Source organism: Mytilus galloprovincialis, chromosome 12 (genome assembly GCF_965363235.1).
Source record: "Mytilus galloprovincialis chromosome 12, xbMytGall1.hap1.1, whole genome shotgun sequence".
Lineage (NCBI taxonomy): Eukaryota > Metazoa > Mollusca > Bivalvia > Mytilida > Mytilidae > Mytilus > Mytilus galloprovincialis.
The window spans coordinates 15,290,448-15,311,625 of record NC_134849.1 but is presented as its reverse complement, the minus strand read 5'-3'; the positions used below and the strand labels follow the sequence as shown (position 1 = coordinate 15,311,625).

General features: G+C 31.8%; 1 protein-coding gene across 12 annotated transcripts in view; it reads right to left on the bottom strand.

Moving 5' to 3' along the window:
* The window catches only part of LOC143054378 (regulating synaptic membrane exocytosis protein 2-like), a 62,913-nt gene that overhangs the window by 34,233 nt on the left and 7,502 nt on the right, over positions 1 to 21,178 (bottom strand). For 8 of the 12 annotated variants that reach the window (XM_076227386.1, XM_076227389.1, XM_076227382.1 and 5 more), the window contains exons 2-7: positions 19,816 to 20,026; positions 14,538 to 14,594; positions 9,729 to 10,384; positions 6,764 to 7,452; positions 4,228 to 4,373; positions 193 to 304 (exon numbers count right to left, since the gene is read on the bottom strand). In XM_076227386.1, coding sequence (XP_076083501.1) covers positions 193 to 304; positions 4,228 to 4,373; positions 6,764 to 7,452; positions 9,729 to 10,384; positions 14,538 to 14,594; positions 19,816 to 20,026 — 1,871 coding nt within the window. Of the gene's footprint in view, positions 1 to 192; positions 305 to 4,227; positions 4,374 to 5,788; positions 5,863 to 6,763; positions 7,453 to 9,728; positions 10,385 to 14,537; positions 14,595 to 19,815; positions 20,027 to 21,178 lie in introns of all 12 variants that reach the window. The other 4 variants (XM_076227388.1, XM_076227390.1, XM_076227387.1 and 1 more) reach the window with 2 other exon arrangements.

Here is a 21,178-nt window from a genome sequence, read left to right as displayed (position 1 = left end):
GTTGTTGACCATTCATTTGATGTGTTTGAGCTTTTGATTTTGCCATTACATTAGGCATGTTAGGGACCGGACCTTTCGCTTTGAATTTTCCTCGGAGTTCAGTACCTTTGTGATTTTACTTTTTTTGTAGAGGAACTTTTCCCTCGTGTATAAATAAAACTCATAAAAACCTGCCTGCATTATCTAACATACCCAGTATGGCCCCAGAATCATCTTGACTGCCACCCTCCAAGACTGTCTTCTTCAATATCATGTGACCTATCCATCTACGATTATCTGCTGACTTTTGCCACGTCACAGGGTGCTAAAAACATCAGATTTCACGTTGAAATTAGCAAACAACAATTTTTAATGGAGAATGTACCAAAAAACATAGTGATTGTTACGCTAATATCAATCTGTGCTGCTTTAAAATTTGAACAGTAAACAATGTATGCAATACTGTAAACAAGCCTTAATTTTCGTGTATACTTCATTGACGGTCAAAATAAATATAAAGAACATCACATTTTCTTGTATAAATCTGAATCTTCCATTATGACCTCATGTAAGAAGGCGACAATGCATGATGACATCATATAAAAAGATAACATCTATTTGCAAATCATTGAAAATGAAATTTAAGTTTGACTGCATATAATTTTAAAAGAAATAGAGAATTCAAACATCAAATCATGTGTGCTATGATATACTTCTACACTCTTGACAGATAAATTTAATTTTTTTTTTTTATTTTTGGTATTTAAACGCCACTTTTAAGAACTGCAGTTAGGCTATTTTGTGGCGGCCAGTTTTTATTCGTGGAGGAAGCCTGAGTGCCTGGCGAAAACCATGACCTTCGATAGAAAAACTGACAATCCTAGTAAATTAAGATCGGAGTCGAATGCACCTGCACGAGCAGAGTTCAAACTCACAACCTCAGTGTTGACTGGCTAGTGATTACAGTAGTAACTACTTAGACCACTCAGCCACGGAGGCCCCTAGATAAATTTTAAATCTACAGTGGAGACATATTACATTACAGTGGTTCAATAATTTCAATATAATACATATTATACTTATGCATAAAAAAAATCTACACTTCAGTTTCGATCATAAAAAATAGTATTTGCTCTTTTTGATAAAATAATGACTATAAGATAGTACTTTTTGAAATATCTGATCTTATTTCATGCAACTACACACATATATTTTCATACACATAATTTCAAGATGATTTCTTTTTTAATTTTCATAATATCACTGAAGTAAGTTTCAATTAATATTGTGTTCCAAGTTAACATTTCAATGTCATTTTAAACCATGCATCTTAAAATTTCAGTATTACTTTTATACTATCAGAGCTGTGTCTGATTGAGATCAACTTCACACATTTACAGGTACATGGTCCCAGACCACAATTATTCCGTAGTGCATTTCTTTTAGAACATAAATGAAAATAAAAAAAATCCCACCTGTGCTTTCTAAAACAGTGATATTGTTATCTTTTTTCAAAACTACCTCTACCGTTTTTTATTGGGAAAAATGCATATCTTTTATTGAAATTGGGAAATATTATTCTAAACACATCTCCGATTTTTTGCTGACCTTTGCTGTCTTTTTTGCACTGTTTTTTTCATGTATATTTTGGTTGTCAGACATCAATCTCCGTATGCTCGTTTCCTTTCCGTATACTTAGCACACTACAACACATATTTGTGTAGTGATACAAAGTAAGGGGAAAACGGTAGTATTTAATTTTCCCAGCATTAGGTTGGCCTTTTGTGTACCCAAGGCAGGTGAAGGAAGTCAAATTAGGAGCGCTGTGATTGGATGTAAGGGTACAATATATTTTTTATTTATCTATGAATAACTGCAGTGTGTATATTTACAATATAAATTTTGAAACCTATTGAAATATTTTCTAGAGAATTATTCGAAAAGACTTGCAAAATTTCATAAATTTGGTGCAAAATGACGGTGGGCATGGATAACATAAACAAGCTCTGTTGGAAGTTGGTCATGATACTATTTGGCTTTAAATTTTAAAACACAATAATAAAGTACTAACACAACATATAACTGTTTTATCCAGGTTTTTATCTTAAAAAGTGGTAAATTTAGAAAATGTTAATATTGTCGCCTATGGCAGAATAAATAGTACCGTTTTCCCTAAGTACGGAACGGATGTGAGCTCTGGGCCAGAGATTGGTCAGACATTTTCAACCCGGAAGGTACTTTCCGGAAAGGGGAAAGAAACAGAAGCAATGATGGTACTTAATGCATTGAAAACCACATGTGTTACAAACACCATGATGATTCTGATCAGAAAACCGGATCTCAAAAGTGCTTTATAATATCAAAATAATAACATGAATGCGATATTTACAAACATTACTACCAATGCCATCACTGTTTGGGGAAAATGTAGACCTGTTTGGGAGGAATTTTAAGCCATTTTTTTTAGTAATTGGGAATTTTCTCTAGGGGAAAAGGCCGAATTTCGGCTGTTATTTGAGGCAAACAATATCACTGTAAAAGAAATTTTTACAGTGTGTTGTACTACTTTTGGGACAAATTATATCAAAATTATAGAAAACATCATCAGCTCTATAACTCAAAATAAGGACAATTTTATGTTTAGGGCGTCTTGACATCTTTTGACAGCTGCTAAAGTGCTAATTTTTAACCTTTTCCAGCTGGACCAAATCACTACTTTCCTTTTAAGATTCTGGACCCAAATTTTTTTTAAAGTGTAATTTCACCCCCTACTTGCAATTTGAGGCATTAAATATGGAGAAATAAATTTGGAAGGGATATAAAAATTAATGGCAAGTAACTCACTGTCAACACTAGGGACTATATTCGTGAACAACGAAAATCAAAGGACGACAATTGTGGTCTCGGACCACATCTCTAAGACTATAATTGATTTTAGAGCATTCAAACACAAAAATATAAGATGAATTTGGGTCTGTTTGGAAGTGAACTCATATTAACTCTATTTTCAAACAGTTACAGACATTGCATAGAGTTCTTTTTATTCAAACCAAAATAAACTAATAGATGTAATGATATTCATTTGCACAAGGTCGATTTCTTTCCGACACAGCTCAAATCATAATCATCTTCTTAACAAAGTAAGTTAAGTAATGCATACAAAAAAACACCTTTGAAACTTAAATTAATAAAAAAATTACCACATCTACAAATACAACAATCATAACAATAGAAAATTAAAGTCAAACAAGACAAGAGAAATCTATCTATTCAAATAATTATCATTTATAACATAAACTGCACATATTATTTGTTTATATGTTAATATATCCACATTACAGTTTTTTAAATCTTAGCTACTGATTCTGCTGTTTTGACATTTCAAACTGGTCCAAAATGGACAATAACTCTTCCAAAAGCAGACTGCTTATTGAAGAACTATGAAATACATGAAATATGACAGCATGCTTTCTTAAAGGTAAAAGAAAAATCATAATAACATACAAGTGCTTGCTTAATAGACAGTCTTCCCTTGAAGCATGTATTATTATAAATCTCTTTTGGGCTAGTTTAAGAAAGGCAATCAAATATTTTCTGTTGAACTTCAGAAAACTAAACAAAGATTTCATTAAAATATGCATAATAAATTTACAACATTTACCAATCATCTCAGGTACAAAGCTGATTTCTTGTAGGGGCGACATTCAAGGCATTGCATTATTCATTTTCAAGTGTAAAGGGAAAAGAACACAAGAAAGGTAGAATAGTAGGGAAGTAATTCACTTTGTGCTTGAACTGCCATTTTTACTTTGTGCTTGCACTGCATTCTCTCACATACAAAATAGTGTGATTGAATTGCATTCTATTACATAAAAAAGGTGATAAGCTAAAACATGATAAAGACATTAAAAAGATTTAAATTTGTATACAAGGAAATTTTGTGACTTGTTATTGGAACAACTCTGAACTTTTTCTTCAATATTTGCTTCAAACTTGAATTTATAAATATAATTCTATACATACAACTTCAAGTTGATATTCTTTTGTTATTTTCATAAAATTCAATTTTTTCTTTTAACAGCTAGCAATTTGGTTTCTGCACACATCTGAGTCAACATACAAACATAAGGGGCAAGGTAAAACTGAAAGTTCTTAAAAAATAAAATGATAAGAAATATTTTTTTCCATATTCTTTTGAAATTTCCTGGTATACTATTTTTTAAAGACAAAGATACGATATCAATGTACCTTTGAACTGTCTTCATTAAGAGTTTGTGAACTACTCGAGTGTCCCGTGTCTATACCCGAATCCTTTAAAGGCTCGCTGGAGAAATCAGCTTTGTAAAGACTTGATGAATACATTGAAGATATGTACACATGCTTTCGCTGAAACCCTGGAAACAAAACTTAAAATAATCAAAATAAAGAAAAAGAAAAAATAACAGGTGTGATTTCATCAACTTTATATCTGTAGATTCTTAAATATTGCAAAAAATATATTCATATCCCTACTTTTGTCATATTTTTTTCCTTCATTTTAATATTGAATTTGGAACCAAACTAAGGCATATATGTAAGGAGGTGTTTCCAAGATGTGATCCAATGTTGCACAGAAGTTGTATTTCAAAATAAAAAGGAAAACTGTGACTGCATACAAGTTAGGGTTTCCTTAAAAAATAACTTTATAAATAAACAATTTCGATATTGGATAAGAATCTACATTTTAAGTCTGATTCAAAATAAAATAGTTGCAGATTGCCATAACGTATATCACCATCATTATGCATTGTGTACTGATGATTGGACGAAAAAGGCTTAAAAAGCTCATAATAGATTTTGAAAGAAAAAATTGAAAAATGGAACTAGAATGGTAACCATCAATATAATCAAAATCTTCTTAAATATTTTCAAACATTACAAAATTGAAAGTTTTCTGCTAATGGTAGGAGTTCAAATAGTAAAAATAAAAAATAAAAATCTGAATATTATCTTTTTGATGATAATAACTACGTAATCTCAGTACATAATGCATAATATTTGATGATATTTGATATTATTATATGTACAATACATTAAAAAAAATCTAAGCAAATAAAAAATTGTCTATAACAATGAAGCAAAACCCGAGACACCAAGACATTTTTAATATATATATATAGACATTCACCCAGCATGACCTGATTTTTAACCTTTTACTTATGATTTATATCTGTCACGCTGTTTGGTTTGTGACAAACAAAAGACATAATGATGAAATTATTAAGCATGAAAGCCAAAACTATCTTTTTTTTCATATTTTCGTATTCACATATTCACAGCTGAAATTGAATGATGAGTCAAAACTGTTATATTCTTTCTTTGATTTGTAATCATTTAAAGTTTGGGGATCTGTGTCAAAAGCACAATTAAAAAAAGTCATTATTCTAGTTTTGGAAGTGAAATGACGTTCCATTTATTTTCCATGGTTTTTTGAGCCTTTCGCACACTGTTACCTTGTTTACCGTGTTTATCGTTTCACAAAATCATAATGAACCAAATTATTGACGGTGTGTCCCCCAATTTCTAGTAGCATTATTTCATTGATAAATAGTTGGAGAGATCATTTTGCATGTCAAAAGTATCCTGAAGAACATCATGGACTATATTTCAAAACTGAACTGTGTCTATATATAGCTATTTACAAATTAAATTTAAAAACAAATTATTCTGCTTTTTTCTAAGACCAAACAGCTTGGTAGATTTATCTTAGGTAAAAGGTTAAAATATAAGGATCTGTGGTTACCATAGTACCACATGCTGTCTGACTCACCGACAGAAACTTTTTGATTTTAGCAGCAAGAATTTCGTCTTTTCTCCATCGTTCATCACCCATATCAAACTCGCCTAATATATATTATTCAATTTATCATATAACATACTTATCATATCACATACATGTATTAAGATGTACAGAAACAACATTGTTGAATATTAGGAACAAGAATGTGTCCCCAGTACACGGATGCCCCATTTGACTATCATTTTCTATGTTCAGTGGAAAATCTCTAATTTGGAATTAAAATTAGAAAGATCATATCATTGGGAAAATGAATACTAAGTTTCAAGTTGATTGGACCTCAACTGCATCAAAAACTACTTAGACCAAAAACTTTAACCTGAAGCGGGACAGACGGACTAACGGACGAACAGACACACAGACCAGAAAACAAAATGCCCATAAATGGGGCATAAAAAATATTGGGGGATGTGGCTCTCGTGAATTTTTAAATTTCTTAGATGCAATGTACCACATAAATGTTTTGGTTTTTTTTTTTGTAACTAAGAGCTTAATATTCACCTCCTTCATACTTTGTTCATCGAACTAGGTCAAATGTAGGTCAAATATCATGCAGACAGTTTACAATAAAAAAAAGAATCTTCAAAATTGCAGCTAAATAACATTAGGAAAATTTACTTAACTTCACAAATTTGACCTTAAAAGGCAATGAAAGATTTCTAAATAGCTTGTGAATGTTCTAATCTTTGTATGCAGTTAAAGAATTTCACAAAGGGGAGGTTACAAAACTTAAGTAACATCCATAAATTCAGTTAGAGTGTTTCATGAAGGGGAGATAATTTAACTCTAGTAATAATATCAATAACTTTTTCACTTATTATACTTTCACTTTCTTGTTCCTTGCCACTTGAACAAAGGGGAGGTAATAAAACTAAAGTTATATCCATAAATTCAGTTAGAGGGTTTCATTAAGGGGAGATAATTTAACTTTAGTAATAATGTCAATACCTTTTTCACTTATTATACTTTCACTTTCTTGTTCCTCGCCACTAGAACATTCTGGAGTTGATCGGATCTCATCATCAGAACTACTAAGGGAATGTTGACGAGTCTTTTTACCTCGTTTATTTTTATGAGGTTTCGGTGGTGGTGGTCGTGAAGTGTCTGAAGGATCTGAACTTAATGAATCATTCCTTAACATAGTTTCCAGTTTGCGACTACGTTTGTTTTGAGAGTTTCTGCCGGTAGCAGCAGTACTGGGATCTAAGTGTTGTTTGTCGTAGCTGTAACGTACATTTTCATTATTGTTTTCCATTAATGAAGGGGAGTCACTAGTTCTTTCAATACGTATATTGTGGTGTTTGGAAGAAAGACTTTGAGAAGAAGAAGACACACGTTGATCATAAATATCGTCTTTTCTCCGATCACTCGGAGTTGGGGATCGTCTATCTTTTCCAGCACTTGGAAGCCGATCCCTTGGGTGTCGACCACTAGGGTGTCTTTCACTTTTTCCTGTTTGGACATTGTCCCTATGATGTGAAGGCATGTGTTGTTTATTTTGAGATTCTCCCCATTTGTTTTGTGCATAGTCTTGGTTTGACTCTTGGTAAGAATTTGTGGTATGTTTATAATGGTCATCTCTGCTTGTACGACCCTCTCTAGAAGATCTACCAGACATACTTTCCTCATTGTTGCCTCTGAAAAGATTTAGTGTAAATATAATTATGACAAAATTTTGATTTAGTTAAAAATAACATTTTTTTTTTAGTAATAGCCATCATCTAATGTCGTCTGCAACTGCTCCTTTACATAAAGTAAGACAATGGTTCTTAATTTGATATTCATTTAAATATATGTTTTTCAAAGATCAGCAAGAAAATATTTTTTCATTATACTAACAAAATATCGTAATCCAAAACAAGAATGTGTCCATAGTACATGGATTCCCCCTTTGCACTATCATTTTCTATAATCAGTGGACCAAGAAATTGGGGGTCAAAAATCTAATTAAAAAAGTGGCATTTAAATTAGAAAGATTATATCATAGGGAATATGTGTAATAAGTTTCAAGTTCATCTTCATCTTCATCAAAAACTACCTTGACCAAAAACTTTAACCTGAAGCTGGACAGATAGAAGGACAAACAAACAGACAAATGGACGCACAGAAAACATAATGTCCCTCTACTATTGTAGGTGGGGCATAAAAAATTTATGATTTAATTGAATGTCAGGTATTTTTCAAATATTGACTGCAGCGAAAATTCATGTTTTATAACGATATAATTTCCCCACAACCAATTCTTATTTCATAGAGTCAAGGGAAACAAATTAAAAAACATCTGATAGGTAATTAGTACATATTTAACTATTTAATTTTTAAATTTTGCATGAGAAATTTGAATACCTCACCTAATAAGCTATGTATAAGCATTTGTCTACCATTATCATGATTGTAGAATATTAATTAATTCAAATTCCAAACTTTGCTCTAGCATGTCTAGGATTGACCTAATTGTTTAGCCAATTGACCTAATTGTTTGGCCGATTGACCTATTGACATTTGCATATCAATCAGTAATTCTGGTTTGTGACATCATATATTTTGACTAATTATCAAATGTTAAAAAAAAAGTGGGAAAACACCACTTACTATGTAATGAAGTAATAAGAATGAACATGTGATATAGGTCACTGTGTCAAGTTTGATAATCAATGATAATGCACGTATGTTAGTTATTTGAAGGTCGAAAAAATTCAGTTGAAATATATAATAAGCCGGTTGCTGTTCAAATCAAATTAGAATCTGAAACATGAAGCTCATCATATTTCTATGTTTTTCACGCATGCACATGTGATTAAAACTACAGTCGTAAATACATAATGGATAAATTTGTCATTTATTTTATCATGAAATTAGCACAATCTTGATTGCTTCAAGAGTTTTTTTGTATCAAAAATATATACGATAGAGATGATTCAAAATATATGAAAAGTGTATGTTACTAAGGTCTCATCTACCCTGGGAAAGGGATTTCAGTGGCACCCTGAGGTGGCAATTTTGCTAAAGAATCAGATTAAGGGAGACAAGGTAACATGCCCACATCTAAGAGAGATACCAATATCTATGGTAAAATATAATGTATAGAATTTTTACTCTTTTTTTAGTTCTTCTCCTATCATTGCCTAGAATAAAGTTCCCCTTCTGTTCTAAATCGCAGATCCAAATCTTAAGCTTCTAAATAAAAAAAAAATTGTTTTGTTTAGGGGACAGCTGAAGCATGCCTCTGGGTGTGAGATTTTCTTGTTGTGTTGAAGACCCATTGGTGGCCTTTGGCTGTTTCTGCTCTTTGGTCGGGTTGTTGTCTCTTTAACATATTCCCCCTTTTCCATTCTCAATTTTATTGTTTACTTCTACCTGCCGGCATTATTATAATAATACAAACAAAATAAAATCATTACTATTTACACAATACAGTGTAGGAGTAAGGTTTATGTATCCAATATATTGAGAAACTTATAAATCCAACATTGATTCATTAGATTTAAACAAATTTATCACAACTACAAAAAAGATTCCGAATAATCAATAATGGTTACAACCTCTTTATATAATTCATTTCAAGGTAGAGTATTTGGATTTAGGTCAAATGATTGCAAGTCTAGGTTTTTGGTAAGAAGGCTAATAGTCTCATTCTTTTAAACAGTATTTGTGATTGATGTACATGATGTATACCTTCATTCCAATGCAGAGAAGCTCAGTGACAGAAGAGAAAAGAAGTAGGGGCAATAAAAACCTTATTTGGCCCACGAATTGCTGCAAATTTTAAAGTTACAATATATACATTTAAATTTGTCATAACCTAAGCCTAAGATACCAGGTTTTCAGAAAGTAAAAATAAATTTCACTTATAACAAAGTTACCATGAAATCAAACCATGATGAAATGTATATTTTGAAAATTTCAGATATACCTGAGACGAGATTTGTCATGTGACATGTCTTTCCGACTGTCCCTTTCGTCACCAGATCTATGACTATCCTTCTTATCGAAATGTTTCAATTCATCAGTTGACCCTCGACCTGTTGATGCCTCACGAGATCTACTTTGAGAAGACCCATAACGATCACCATGCCGATTTTCTTGCATATATCTCCTATCAGTTTCTGATAATCTCGATTCGCTATGATGTCTAGGAGCAGCTGGTGAACGATCACGACCTCGACCTTGACGTTCAGGAATTTGGCCTCTTTCTCGTAACTTATCCTTATCCATTCCTGGATTGGTTCTATCACTTAGTCTTTCTTTTGATTCACTATGACTTTTTTGTTGAGCATCCAATGAATACTGCCGGTTAAACTTCTCCCTATGTTGACTTCCTGTCCGAGAAATAGGTCGCTTATCAATGTTTTCCTTTTCTGAACTTTGTCCACTATCAGAGTATTTTTCATGCATTTTTGCTCGTTTTTCGTTAGGCGGGCTAACGTCAGTTTTGATTGAAACTGTTTCACTGCCCGACGGAGTTTCAACATCAAATTGCACTGGTTTTGCCATTTCACCGTGATACCACTGACCTGTTTTGGCCAAAATTTCTTGCTTTTTCTTACACATATTACAAGCCCAGACATGCTGTAAAATAAAAAAGATTGTTATAAACCTTTATATCAAATAACATCTCTGTCATTGCCCGTAGAGACTGTACAAATTATCAAACTACAACACTAACACAGATGTGCAATCAAAATAAAAACATTATCAGAAATAATTTTAAACAAACCTTTTGAACATTTATAATATTCCATTTAATAATTAAATTGTCAATCACTTATAAAATTACATATTTCAATACAAGTTCTCATCACCATTTAAGAAATATATTCATTGTTAATTCTACATTTCAACAGATATGTAAAGTGTAAAAATTAAATCATGGCATTAAACCTATCAACTTGCATAAGTCTACTATTGTAAATTAGGCCCGAACTTTTTACAAAACAAAAAAAACCAGAGCAAGTTTATAGTGTTAAGCCCAAGAGTAAAGTATTTCACGATTTTACTGTTTCTCCATCAGAATTGTGTATGAAATACACGTTATCTACTCATTAACAAATGTTTCCACCTACTGAACATCTTCAGGGAGATCAAATTACCGTAGTTCTACATTTCATGACATGAAATTTACAAATTACTGAAAATAAATTTCGTAACTTTTTATTTATCATTGAGATTAACAAAACACTCTTAGCACACACTGAAATGTTTCTCCCCACTTAATTACTGATCACAATTAAATTTATGTTCAAAATCTCCAAGATAAATCTATATCTAATACTATAAGTAAATGTATTACATGAACTTAACATTATCAAGTATTTATATAAATGGGGTCAAGGGCATTTAATGTACCAGACAGACATACACTATGCAAATTACATTTACAGCCGATTTCATTGAGTATGTAGGCAAAGGTAATATCTTTGGTAAGCTTGCTTGCTAGCTGAACCGCAAAATCATTATTAGGTTAGGTTAACTACCCTCCTTTAAGAGTAGACTGAGTCTGACAGATAACCAATCTATCTGTCTGTTGGACTAGGCTACCTCAAAAGGAGGGTAGTATACCTGACCTAATAATAACTTCACGGTTCAGCTAACAAGCAAGCTAACCAAAGATATTAGCTTTGCCTACACACTCAATGAAATCGGCTGTAATAATTATCAAGTTGACAAATTGCTTGTACATGTTGTATCTTAGTACTATAATATAAGACTTTATATAATGTTTAAAATTGAGAATGGAAATGGGGAATGTGCCAAAGAGACAACAACCAGACCATAGAAAAAAAACAACAGCAGAAGGTCACCAACAGTTCTTCAATGTAGCTAGAAATTCCCGCACCCGGAGGCGTCCTTCAGCTGGCCCCTAAACAAATATATACTAGTTCAGTGATTTTTGTTACTAACAACCTCCTGGTTCAGCGTTGATATAGTTTAAACTTTTAATAAAAAAAATATCTGATTGTTCACTATTTAGTATAAAAAAAAAATTGATAAAAAAAAGTTGAATGCAAATGATATGGACCTACAAAGTCTTATATTATAGGACTATAGTAGTATCTGAGAAACTGACCATATCAAACCTCTGACCTCAAAATTTAATTAGGTAGGTTATTGTATTACCAAAAGCCAAGCTATTGACAAATAATAATAAAGATAATTATGAAATCAATCAATGTGTTTGACTCAACAAATATTCACATTATCCTTTCCAGAAATAATTATATATGCAAGGGTATTACAGTTTAAACATCAGCCATACAACCACATCTTCTTTTTTATAATTTCTAAACCCTTGGAAAGTTCTGGATCTCAATAGGCAGAATATTTCATTCAATTCAACATAACAATACATATATCAATGAATTTCTAAAGTGTCTACAAATACTGGAAAAGCGTTATACTTCAGACATTACATAATCTTCCCGCCTATTAATCAATACTCAAATTAAACTTTGAGATGGTCCAAATATCATCTGCATCATGTTCAGATGAAGGTTTAATGAATACTTTTGTTATTATCTCCCTATGGTGACATAAAATTCTATAATTTGCTGTCTGTTTGTATGCTAGATTATCATATTTAATATTTTCTATACCCAATCTTGACCCTGCTGTGAACCCTAGGGAGCGGTAATTGTTGAAGTTGTGTAACTAAGGGAGGTAATTTATTGATTGGGTTGTATAAGAATTCTAGTAATTATAACTTTTATGAGCATGGTAGATGGTATGTTTCTTATCTAAACTTAGTGTCTACATGTGAAATTAATGAGCTATAAAGATGTAACCTGCTTTTGGGATAGTCCCAAATCAAAAAAAATATATCTGGTCTGCCCATTTTTGGTGGAAAAATTGCATGAGCAATAACTAACAAGACATCAATCACTATTGAATTTGTGTTACTTAAGAAATGTATTATATAAAAAAGAAGATGTGATATGATTGCCAATGAGACAACTATCCACAAAAGACCAAAATGACACAGACATTAACAACTATAGGTCACTGTACGGCCTTCAACAATGAGCAAAGCCCATACCACATAGTCAGCTATAAAAGGCCCTGATAAGACAATGTAAAACAATTCAAACGAAAAAACTAACTTTGTAGGTTTCAGATAAATATATCTAGTATATTATGCAATATTTTTCATTTTATCAATTTTTGAGTGTCAAGTGACAGTCGATCAACACAAAGGGTTAACCTCTTTCCTTCCATAATAAAATCCCACCTCATTTAATATTTCAACTTTTCAATTTTGGGAAAAAAAAGACCAGATAGTAAAATAAGCAGTTAATTAGATGCAGAGTTGTCTAATAATAAGGCCAATGACAATCATACCACATCTTCTTATATCATGTATATATAAGTACAGTAAGAACACATTCTAAGCACTCTATATATTTGCTATTACCACCCATTTTGGAGGATAGTTGTCTCATTGGCAATCATACCACATCTCTCTACTTTTAAATTATAGAAATACTTTGATAATTCTGTGAAAATGCAATGCATGTATGTGCCCACAAAAAATGGAATTCAAAGTGTGCTTTTTTATACTTAAGTTAGATTACCAGTAGCATATATCATCATGTTTGTGCAGTTGAAAGATATGGAACAACTAGTTATTTAAAAGACTAAATGATATCAGATAACACAATTATTTCTTAAATATATGAGTGCATTGTTTGCCAAATAAACCAGTGCTGCTACACTAAATGATCGATCTGGTGTATTCTTTATAAATTCTCACTATAAAAGTTATATAACAGTCTGGCATCTCTTGTTACAACTCTCTCTCTTGGGAAAGATGACCTTGCACGGTTAACTTTGGCTGCTCTGTTTTAATTTCTCTTTTACCTTCTCAAATAACAAAAGCATTCTGTGTACTGACTGGCCCTTAATTCCTTGAAATCAACTTTAATAATAAAAATAAATTTGATGATCGAATCATAGTTGGCAACCCACATGATATTCATGACACATTTTCCTATACTTTATGATTTATTCAACAAATTAAAATTGGTCACCCTACACTCAACATATTGAATTGAACATGTCTAGATGATATTGAAGGGTCTTTTATCAGGAACCAATATTGCATGTATTAAATTCAGGAACTCTTACCTGCATTTATAAATTCAATTACTGAACAATGGACATGATGAGTAAGATTAATTTAAAGTTTTCATTTCACTAAATGCTTATTAGTGCATATCAATAATATGGTATCAATTTTTTATATCCATTTTTTTACCCATAAAAAAATTTGCCCCATTATAGCTGATAATCACATTATTATAAATGCATTGCAAATAATTCAGATTTTTGAAGTTTTCGATGAAATTTAGTATAGAATACAATATAAATGACATTTTGGAAGTAATATTACAAAAGTACATCAAAACAACTTCTAAACAGATTTTATATATATCCATCATGCATCCTATTTCAACCTCAATTGTAATGCAACTGTCAAATTGTTTGTTTTTTTTACAGATTTATAGCAAACGGTCGTCTTTGCCCGAAAAAGTGTTAAATTATCTTTTTTGTGCAACACTCTACTCAGAATTTAGTAAAAACATTCAATTAAGAATCTGGAAATTTGTTTTATAAACTGATGCATCATTATTGAAGTAAATAAAGGGAGATAACTCTGTCATCAATGGGAGATAACTCATGCATAACAACTCTGTCAAACTCATGCATATCTAGGGAAAAAACTTACACTAGCAGTAGATGAGCTTTGTACAGGTTTAGGTTCTTCCATTCCAGGTTTGGTCGGCTAGATGTCCAGAAAGAAAGAAGAAAGAAGGAAAAATAAGACCAACACCAACACACACATATATATAATAACATTTTGGTAAGCATATACATATATACAGGGTAAAGAAGTAGGAATGTTTACATAAGAAACAAAATGCTTAATTAAATTCTTCATTATCATTATTCTTCAATACTCTGAAATTTATGATCAGAATCAACTTTGATACAGCCTTAAAAATAATATGTTAAAATATCCATTTTTTAAGACTTTTCCCAAAGATATTTTCAAATTTCCAAATGGTGTAACTTGACAATTATATAGTAAACAAATATGATTCAATGGTAGAAAAATAAAAACTGGAAAAAATTTGGCATAATAAAAAGACAAATTTTTTATCTACAATATTGATCACGACAAAATCATCAGAAAACAGTAATCTTTCCCCCCTCCCCCCCCCCAAAAAAAAAATTGCACCGATTACATGAACAAATTTACTTTTTTTTGTTGCTCGTACTGGACTTTGTACCAGGATGTCCATACCAGATATTAAAAACCTTATAGATCAGATAAATTATATAATGTATATTTGTAAATTCCATAATTGACCTTGTAAGTTTAGATCCATTTGAAAAAGTGGTTTCCCTAAGGAGACACATAAAGTTTAATTGACAATTAAGAGCTTGCTAAAGAAGCATATTAATTCATCTCTAAATCACATGTGTAATATTAAAGTTTTTCAAATCTTTTGATTACATTTTAATCTTTTGTTAAGCTAAAACATTTTGATTCTGATACTAATTTTTTTATAAAAACTTGATTTTATTGGTTACAATATATCACTCTCAACTAAAGCATGCTATGAATGAACAGCAGCAAATTTTGTCCAGTTCAGAACCAGTCTACAATTAGCAAAGGGAACTAACTTGTGTTAAAAGTGTGTAATAAAAGAATCAAATCTGTAATAAACTATTTTCATATTACCGACTCTTGACTCCGGTTTATATTATTTTTCGACAGTTTACCTACAACATCCTGGTACTCAGTCAATTGAGAGCAACATAAAGAAGTAACAATCAGACATTTAATTGGTGTGATTTGAGGGGAAATTTTACTATTTTCCAATGAGTTTGCCGTGTAAAGAAAATATAAAACAGTCTATTTTCCCCAAGAATTGTACCGATTAAATGTTTGATGTTACTTCTTAATGTTGCTCTTAATTGATCAAGTACCAGGATGTCATAGGTAACCTGTCGAAAAACAATATAAACCGGCATTAAAAGTCTATTGGCAAATAGAATAAATTAATATTACACATTCATTCATCATAAGATTTGATCTACGGGTATTAAATTGCAAGTCACATCATTACCATGTGTTGAATGCACTGCATATTAAAACTGAAACAATTTATGAGAGTTGGCATCTCTCCCGTGAGACTTAAATCTCATGCATTTTTCATCACTTATCATGCAAGATCACATAACAGTGAAAGGAGACTTTTACCCAGACAAGCTTTAAAAAAAAACGTGAAGACAAATGACCTATTTTTGAATTCAAAGCAATATGTATATAATATAAAAACTCAAGCAGACTCCCACGAGAGCTGTTCCATGTACGATAGAGTGACAGAATTCATAAAAGCACAAAATTAATTTTAACAGCAAAGGAATAAACGAATTGACATTTTTGAACCATGTTTTAATTGTTTTTGAAACATTTTATGTTTAGTTTTCTGGGAATTCTGTTTTAAAAAAAAATATCAGATCACAATAAATGAAATCAAAAATAAAAGTATTGTATTTTTTCATCTCAAATGTTTATGATTATATATAAGTTTCACTGTGATTTTATTTGAAAAAAAAAAGATTCCATACTTGACAATTGCAATGTACTTTCAAGTATTAAAGTTGCAGACTTGTATTATATGGAGAAACCTGAGGACTAATTCTGGTTTACTCATAGACTTCATATATTAGATATAAAAAATGAAGATGTGGTATGATTGCATATGAGAAAACTCTCCGCAAGAGACCAAAATGACACACAAATTAACAACTATAGGTAACTGTACAGTCTGATCCAGAATTGAGCAAAGCCCTTACCCCACAGTCAGCTATAAATGACAATATAAAACAATTCAAACAAGAAAACTAACAGCCTTATTTATGTTCAAAACAAGAACAAACTAGAGGCTCTAAAGAGCCTGTGTCGCTCACCTTGGTCTGTGAATACTAAACAAAGGACACAGATGGATTCAAGACAAAATTGTGGTTTGGTGATGGTGATGTGTTTATAGATCTTACTTTACTGAACATTCTTGCTGCTTACAATTTTCTCTATCTATAATGAACTTGACCCAGTAGTTACAGTGGAAAATGTTAGTAAAATTTTACAAATTTTGTGAAAATTGTTAAAAAAAAATGACTATATAAAGGGCAATAACTCCTTAGGGGTCAATTGACCATTTTGGTCATGTTGACTTCTTTTTAGGTCTTACTTTGCTGTACATTATTGCTGTTTACAGTTTATCTCTATCTATAATAATATTCAAGATAATAACCAAAAACAGCAAAATTTCCTTAAAATTACCAATTCAGGGGCAGCAACCCAACAACAGGTTGTCCGATTCATCTGAAAATTTCAGGGCAGATAGATTTTGACCTGATGAACAATATACCCCATGTCAGATTTGCTCAAAATGCTTTGGTTTTTGAGTTAATAAGCCAAAAACTGCATTTTACCCCCATGTTCTATTTTTAGCCATGACGGCCATCTTGGTTGGTTGACCGGGTCACCGGACACATTTTTCAAACTAGATACCCCAATGATGATTGTGGCCATGTTTGGTTTAATTTGGCCCAGTAGTTTCAGAGAAGAAGATTTTTCTAAAAGATGACTAAGATTTACGAAAAATGGTTGAAAATTGACTATAAAGGGCAATAACTCCTAAAGGGGTCAATTGACCATTTCGGTCATGTTGACTTATTTGTAAATCTTCCTTTGCTGAACATTATTGCTGTTTACAGTTTATCTTTATCTATAATAATATTCAAGATAATAACCAAAAACAGCAAAATTTCCTTAAAATTACATATTCAGGGGCAGCAACCCAACAACCGATTGTCTGATTCATCTGAAAATTTCAGGGCAGATAGATCTTGACCTGATAAACAATTTTACCCCCGTGTCAGATTTGCTCAAAATGCTTTGGTTTTTGAGTTATAAGCCAAAAACTGCATTTTACCCCTATGATCTATTTTTAGCCATGGTGGCCATCTTGGTTGGTAGGCGGGGTCACGCCACACATTTTTTAAACTAGATACCCCAATGATGATTGTGGCCAAGTTTGGTTTAATTTGGCCCAGCAGTTTCAGAGGAGAAGATTTTTGTAAAAGTTAACGACGACGGACGACGACGACGGATGACGACCACGACGACGGACGCCGGACGCCGGACGCAAAGTGATAGGAAAAGCTCACTTGTGGGCCAAGTGAGCTAAAAACCAAAAGGCAACACATAAACAAACGACGACCACTGAAATATAGAGTATAAACATGAGGTCACAGTAATTTTAGAAATAATTTCCCTTTTCTAAACCTTTTACAAATAAATTTTACATTTTCCAACCATGCATATATATTTTAAATATATTACAACTGAAGTCAGAATTTATTTTTTTACATTTTTCACACAAGCATTATTCATACCTTGACAAAGAAATTGAAATTGGAAATATTTGCTAACAGATTACATATTTTCCAATAAACAAACGGTGAATATTTTATTCATTTTTTGTAAATAATTAATTGATGAGAAATACCGAGAGAACAAATCTTATTATAATTACTCGTTAACTGTAAATTTATACCCAACAATTTATTTATTATTTTTGTTGTGTTGTAACATGTTAATATGATGCAACACTCTACAGAGACTCAATTTCATTGAAAGAATAACAGTTACTGATTCATCGTATTTTAAGACAAATATCAAAAGTCCAAATTGATTTACCTAATGTCTATTTTATTAATTATATTAATATTCCTAACTAGAATCATCAATGACATCACAAGGGAAGAAGGAATATGGTGTGTAAAAGACCATTATCATATTATCGACTTTTGACCCGGAATTCATATTTTTTTGACAGGTAACCTACTCTGTGGTAAGACATCCTGGTACTCGGGTCAATTATGAGTGACCAAAAGAAGTAAAATCAAATATATAATCAGCACAATTTTGGCGAAAATTATAATTTTAAGATGTCAGATTAAGTCAGGTATAGAAGGCATTTAAACAGTTAACTTTCCGTCAAATTGTACCGATTAAAATCTTGAATTTACTAATTTATGTTGCTCTTACTTGACCAAGTACCCTGATGTCCAACCACAAAGAAGGAAACCTGTCGAAAAATATATATCCTTTAGTCAAAAGTCGGTAATATGCAAATGAACTATTTGAAAAATTTCCAAATTGACAAATATAAAAAAGAAGATGTGGTATGATTGCCAATGAGACAACTATCCACAAAAGACCAAAATAACACAGACATTAACAACTATAGGTCACCGTACAGCCTTCAACAATGAGCAAAGCCCATAAAGCATAGTGAGCTATAAAAGGCCCCGATAAGAATACAACTACACAAGAAAAAGACTAATGCTTTTACTGCGCGACGGATAGATCTTATCAGTAGGGGATCCAGGGGGGGGGAGAGGGCGTAATGTCTTTTTATCACCATTAACAACAGTCTCATGTCTCTCACGATTTATATATCTCATTTCACCAATATAACATAAAGGCATCATAAAGTACTTATACCTATATGCTATATATTGATTGTGCTTCAAAAAGTTAAAAGTTCACCATAACTTTAAAGTTTGCTTATTTCAAAATCTAGATCAATACAAGGCATTTAGATTTTACAACATTTTGCTTTATAATTTATCTTATTTTTAAATATTATGATGGTATCAGCAGGTAAGTTCTACAATACATGGAAGCAAAAAGGGAGCTATAATTAACCCTTACCATCAGATTTTACAGAATATTAAACATGCAATGAATATAAAGGGAGCTAACCCTTACCAAATGGATTTTACAGAATACAAAACATATAATAAAGAGAAATTGAGCCGACTCTTCATATGGAATGTTAATGAATACATTACATTTCAAAGAATGCCAACTCTTCCAAGGTGGTGTTACATAATTACAAAACATAGTTACAAATACAAACCTTCTGTTTCAAGGCAATGCGCCCACCACATCTTGCACATGACCTCAACTGACAGTAGTGACATCTATGTCCAACTCCGTCAGCAAATTTGGTTTTATGACATATCTGACACACTGCACCAGTGTCTTGTTGAGGTCCTCCAACTTTCTTGGCCTCCTCAGAGATTTTACCAACAGACTGAGCATAAGTGTCCAAATCCAGCTTCATCTGCCTAAAATGACAAAACAGAATTGCAAATATTTCTTTTTGTACAGAATTTAGAGATTCCTATAGCTACTGTAGCAAGTTTAATGAATAGGACTCTGACTCAGTGTACCCCAAACTGTGTCTGACCAACAAAATGTCAGATAAAAAATCATTCGGTCAGACAGAACTTTTAAAACATTTTGGTTGAATATATTGTAGAAAAGTTCAAATATCTCTTTCGGTCAGTCAAACCCTTAAAAATAGTTTGACACAGACTGCTGGCTTACTCAATCCAATTTTTCAGAATCTAATGCATTCTGAGTAATATTTTGAGAAGCTGATATACTGAATTATTTTGATTGGTGAACAGTAACCCAAGTTGCATTACAATTTTTGGTTTTAAAAAATTGGTATGGTCCAAATTGTAACTTGGATGGAGAGTTGTCTCATTGGCACTGACATACAACATCTTCTTATAGTATATCTATGTTAATTCAGAGTTATTAAAGGGTAGGAAATTTGAAACGCCTTGTTAGTAAAAGAAAATGTACTGGCATATTTTGGACAAGAACTGTCCGTATTCCTTTAAAGCACATTAGCTGTGTTCTGCATTTAAGGAGGTACGCATTGTAATAACATACTGATATTTTTAATACTTTTTTGAGCTGTGTATAATTTTTTGATTGCCATTTTAATTTTCAGGCAATCTGCATTTAATTGTGGAATTCTGTGTCAGTGTGGTGCACCTCTTAAGAGTTGTCTACTTAATTGTTTTAGTGAGCAGCACAGCTTAGGTATCAATGATCTATCTTTTACTCATTGATAAAATACATGAATTTCTCTGATGGATAGTTAATCCACAACCTAATTCTGGCTGAGATGAGGGAAAAAAAAGATTTTTAAACCATACGCTGCCATAGGTCAACTCTTAATGGATAAATTCTCTACACACATACTATATGTATATTCACACTATTACACAATCAAAAAAGAAAAATCCAATATTTAAGAATCGGTAAATTATAACATGAGAATATCGTCACTGTTTGTCCAATTATAATGACTTTATTATAGGGAAGTAGAATTACAATGCAAACAATAAAATTCTGTAAAAAATCACTTTAAGTGGTAATTTTTCACACAAAATACTGGTTATTGCGGCATTCATGATTCGCTC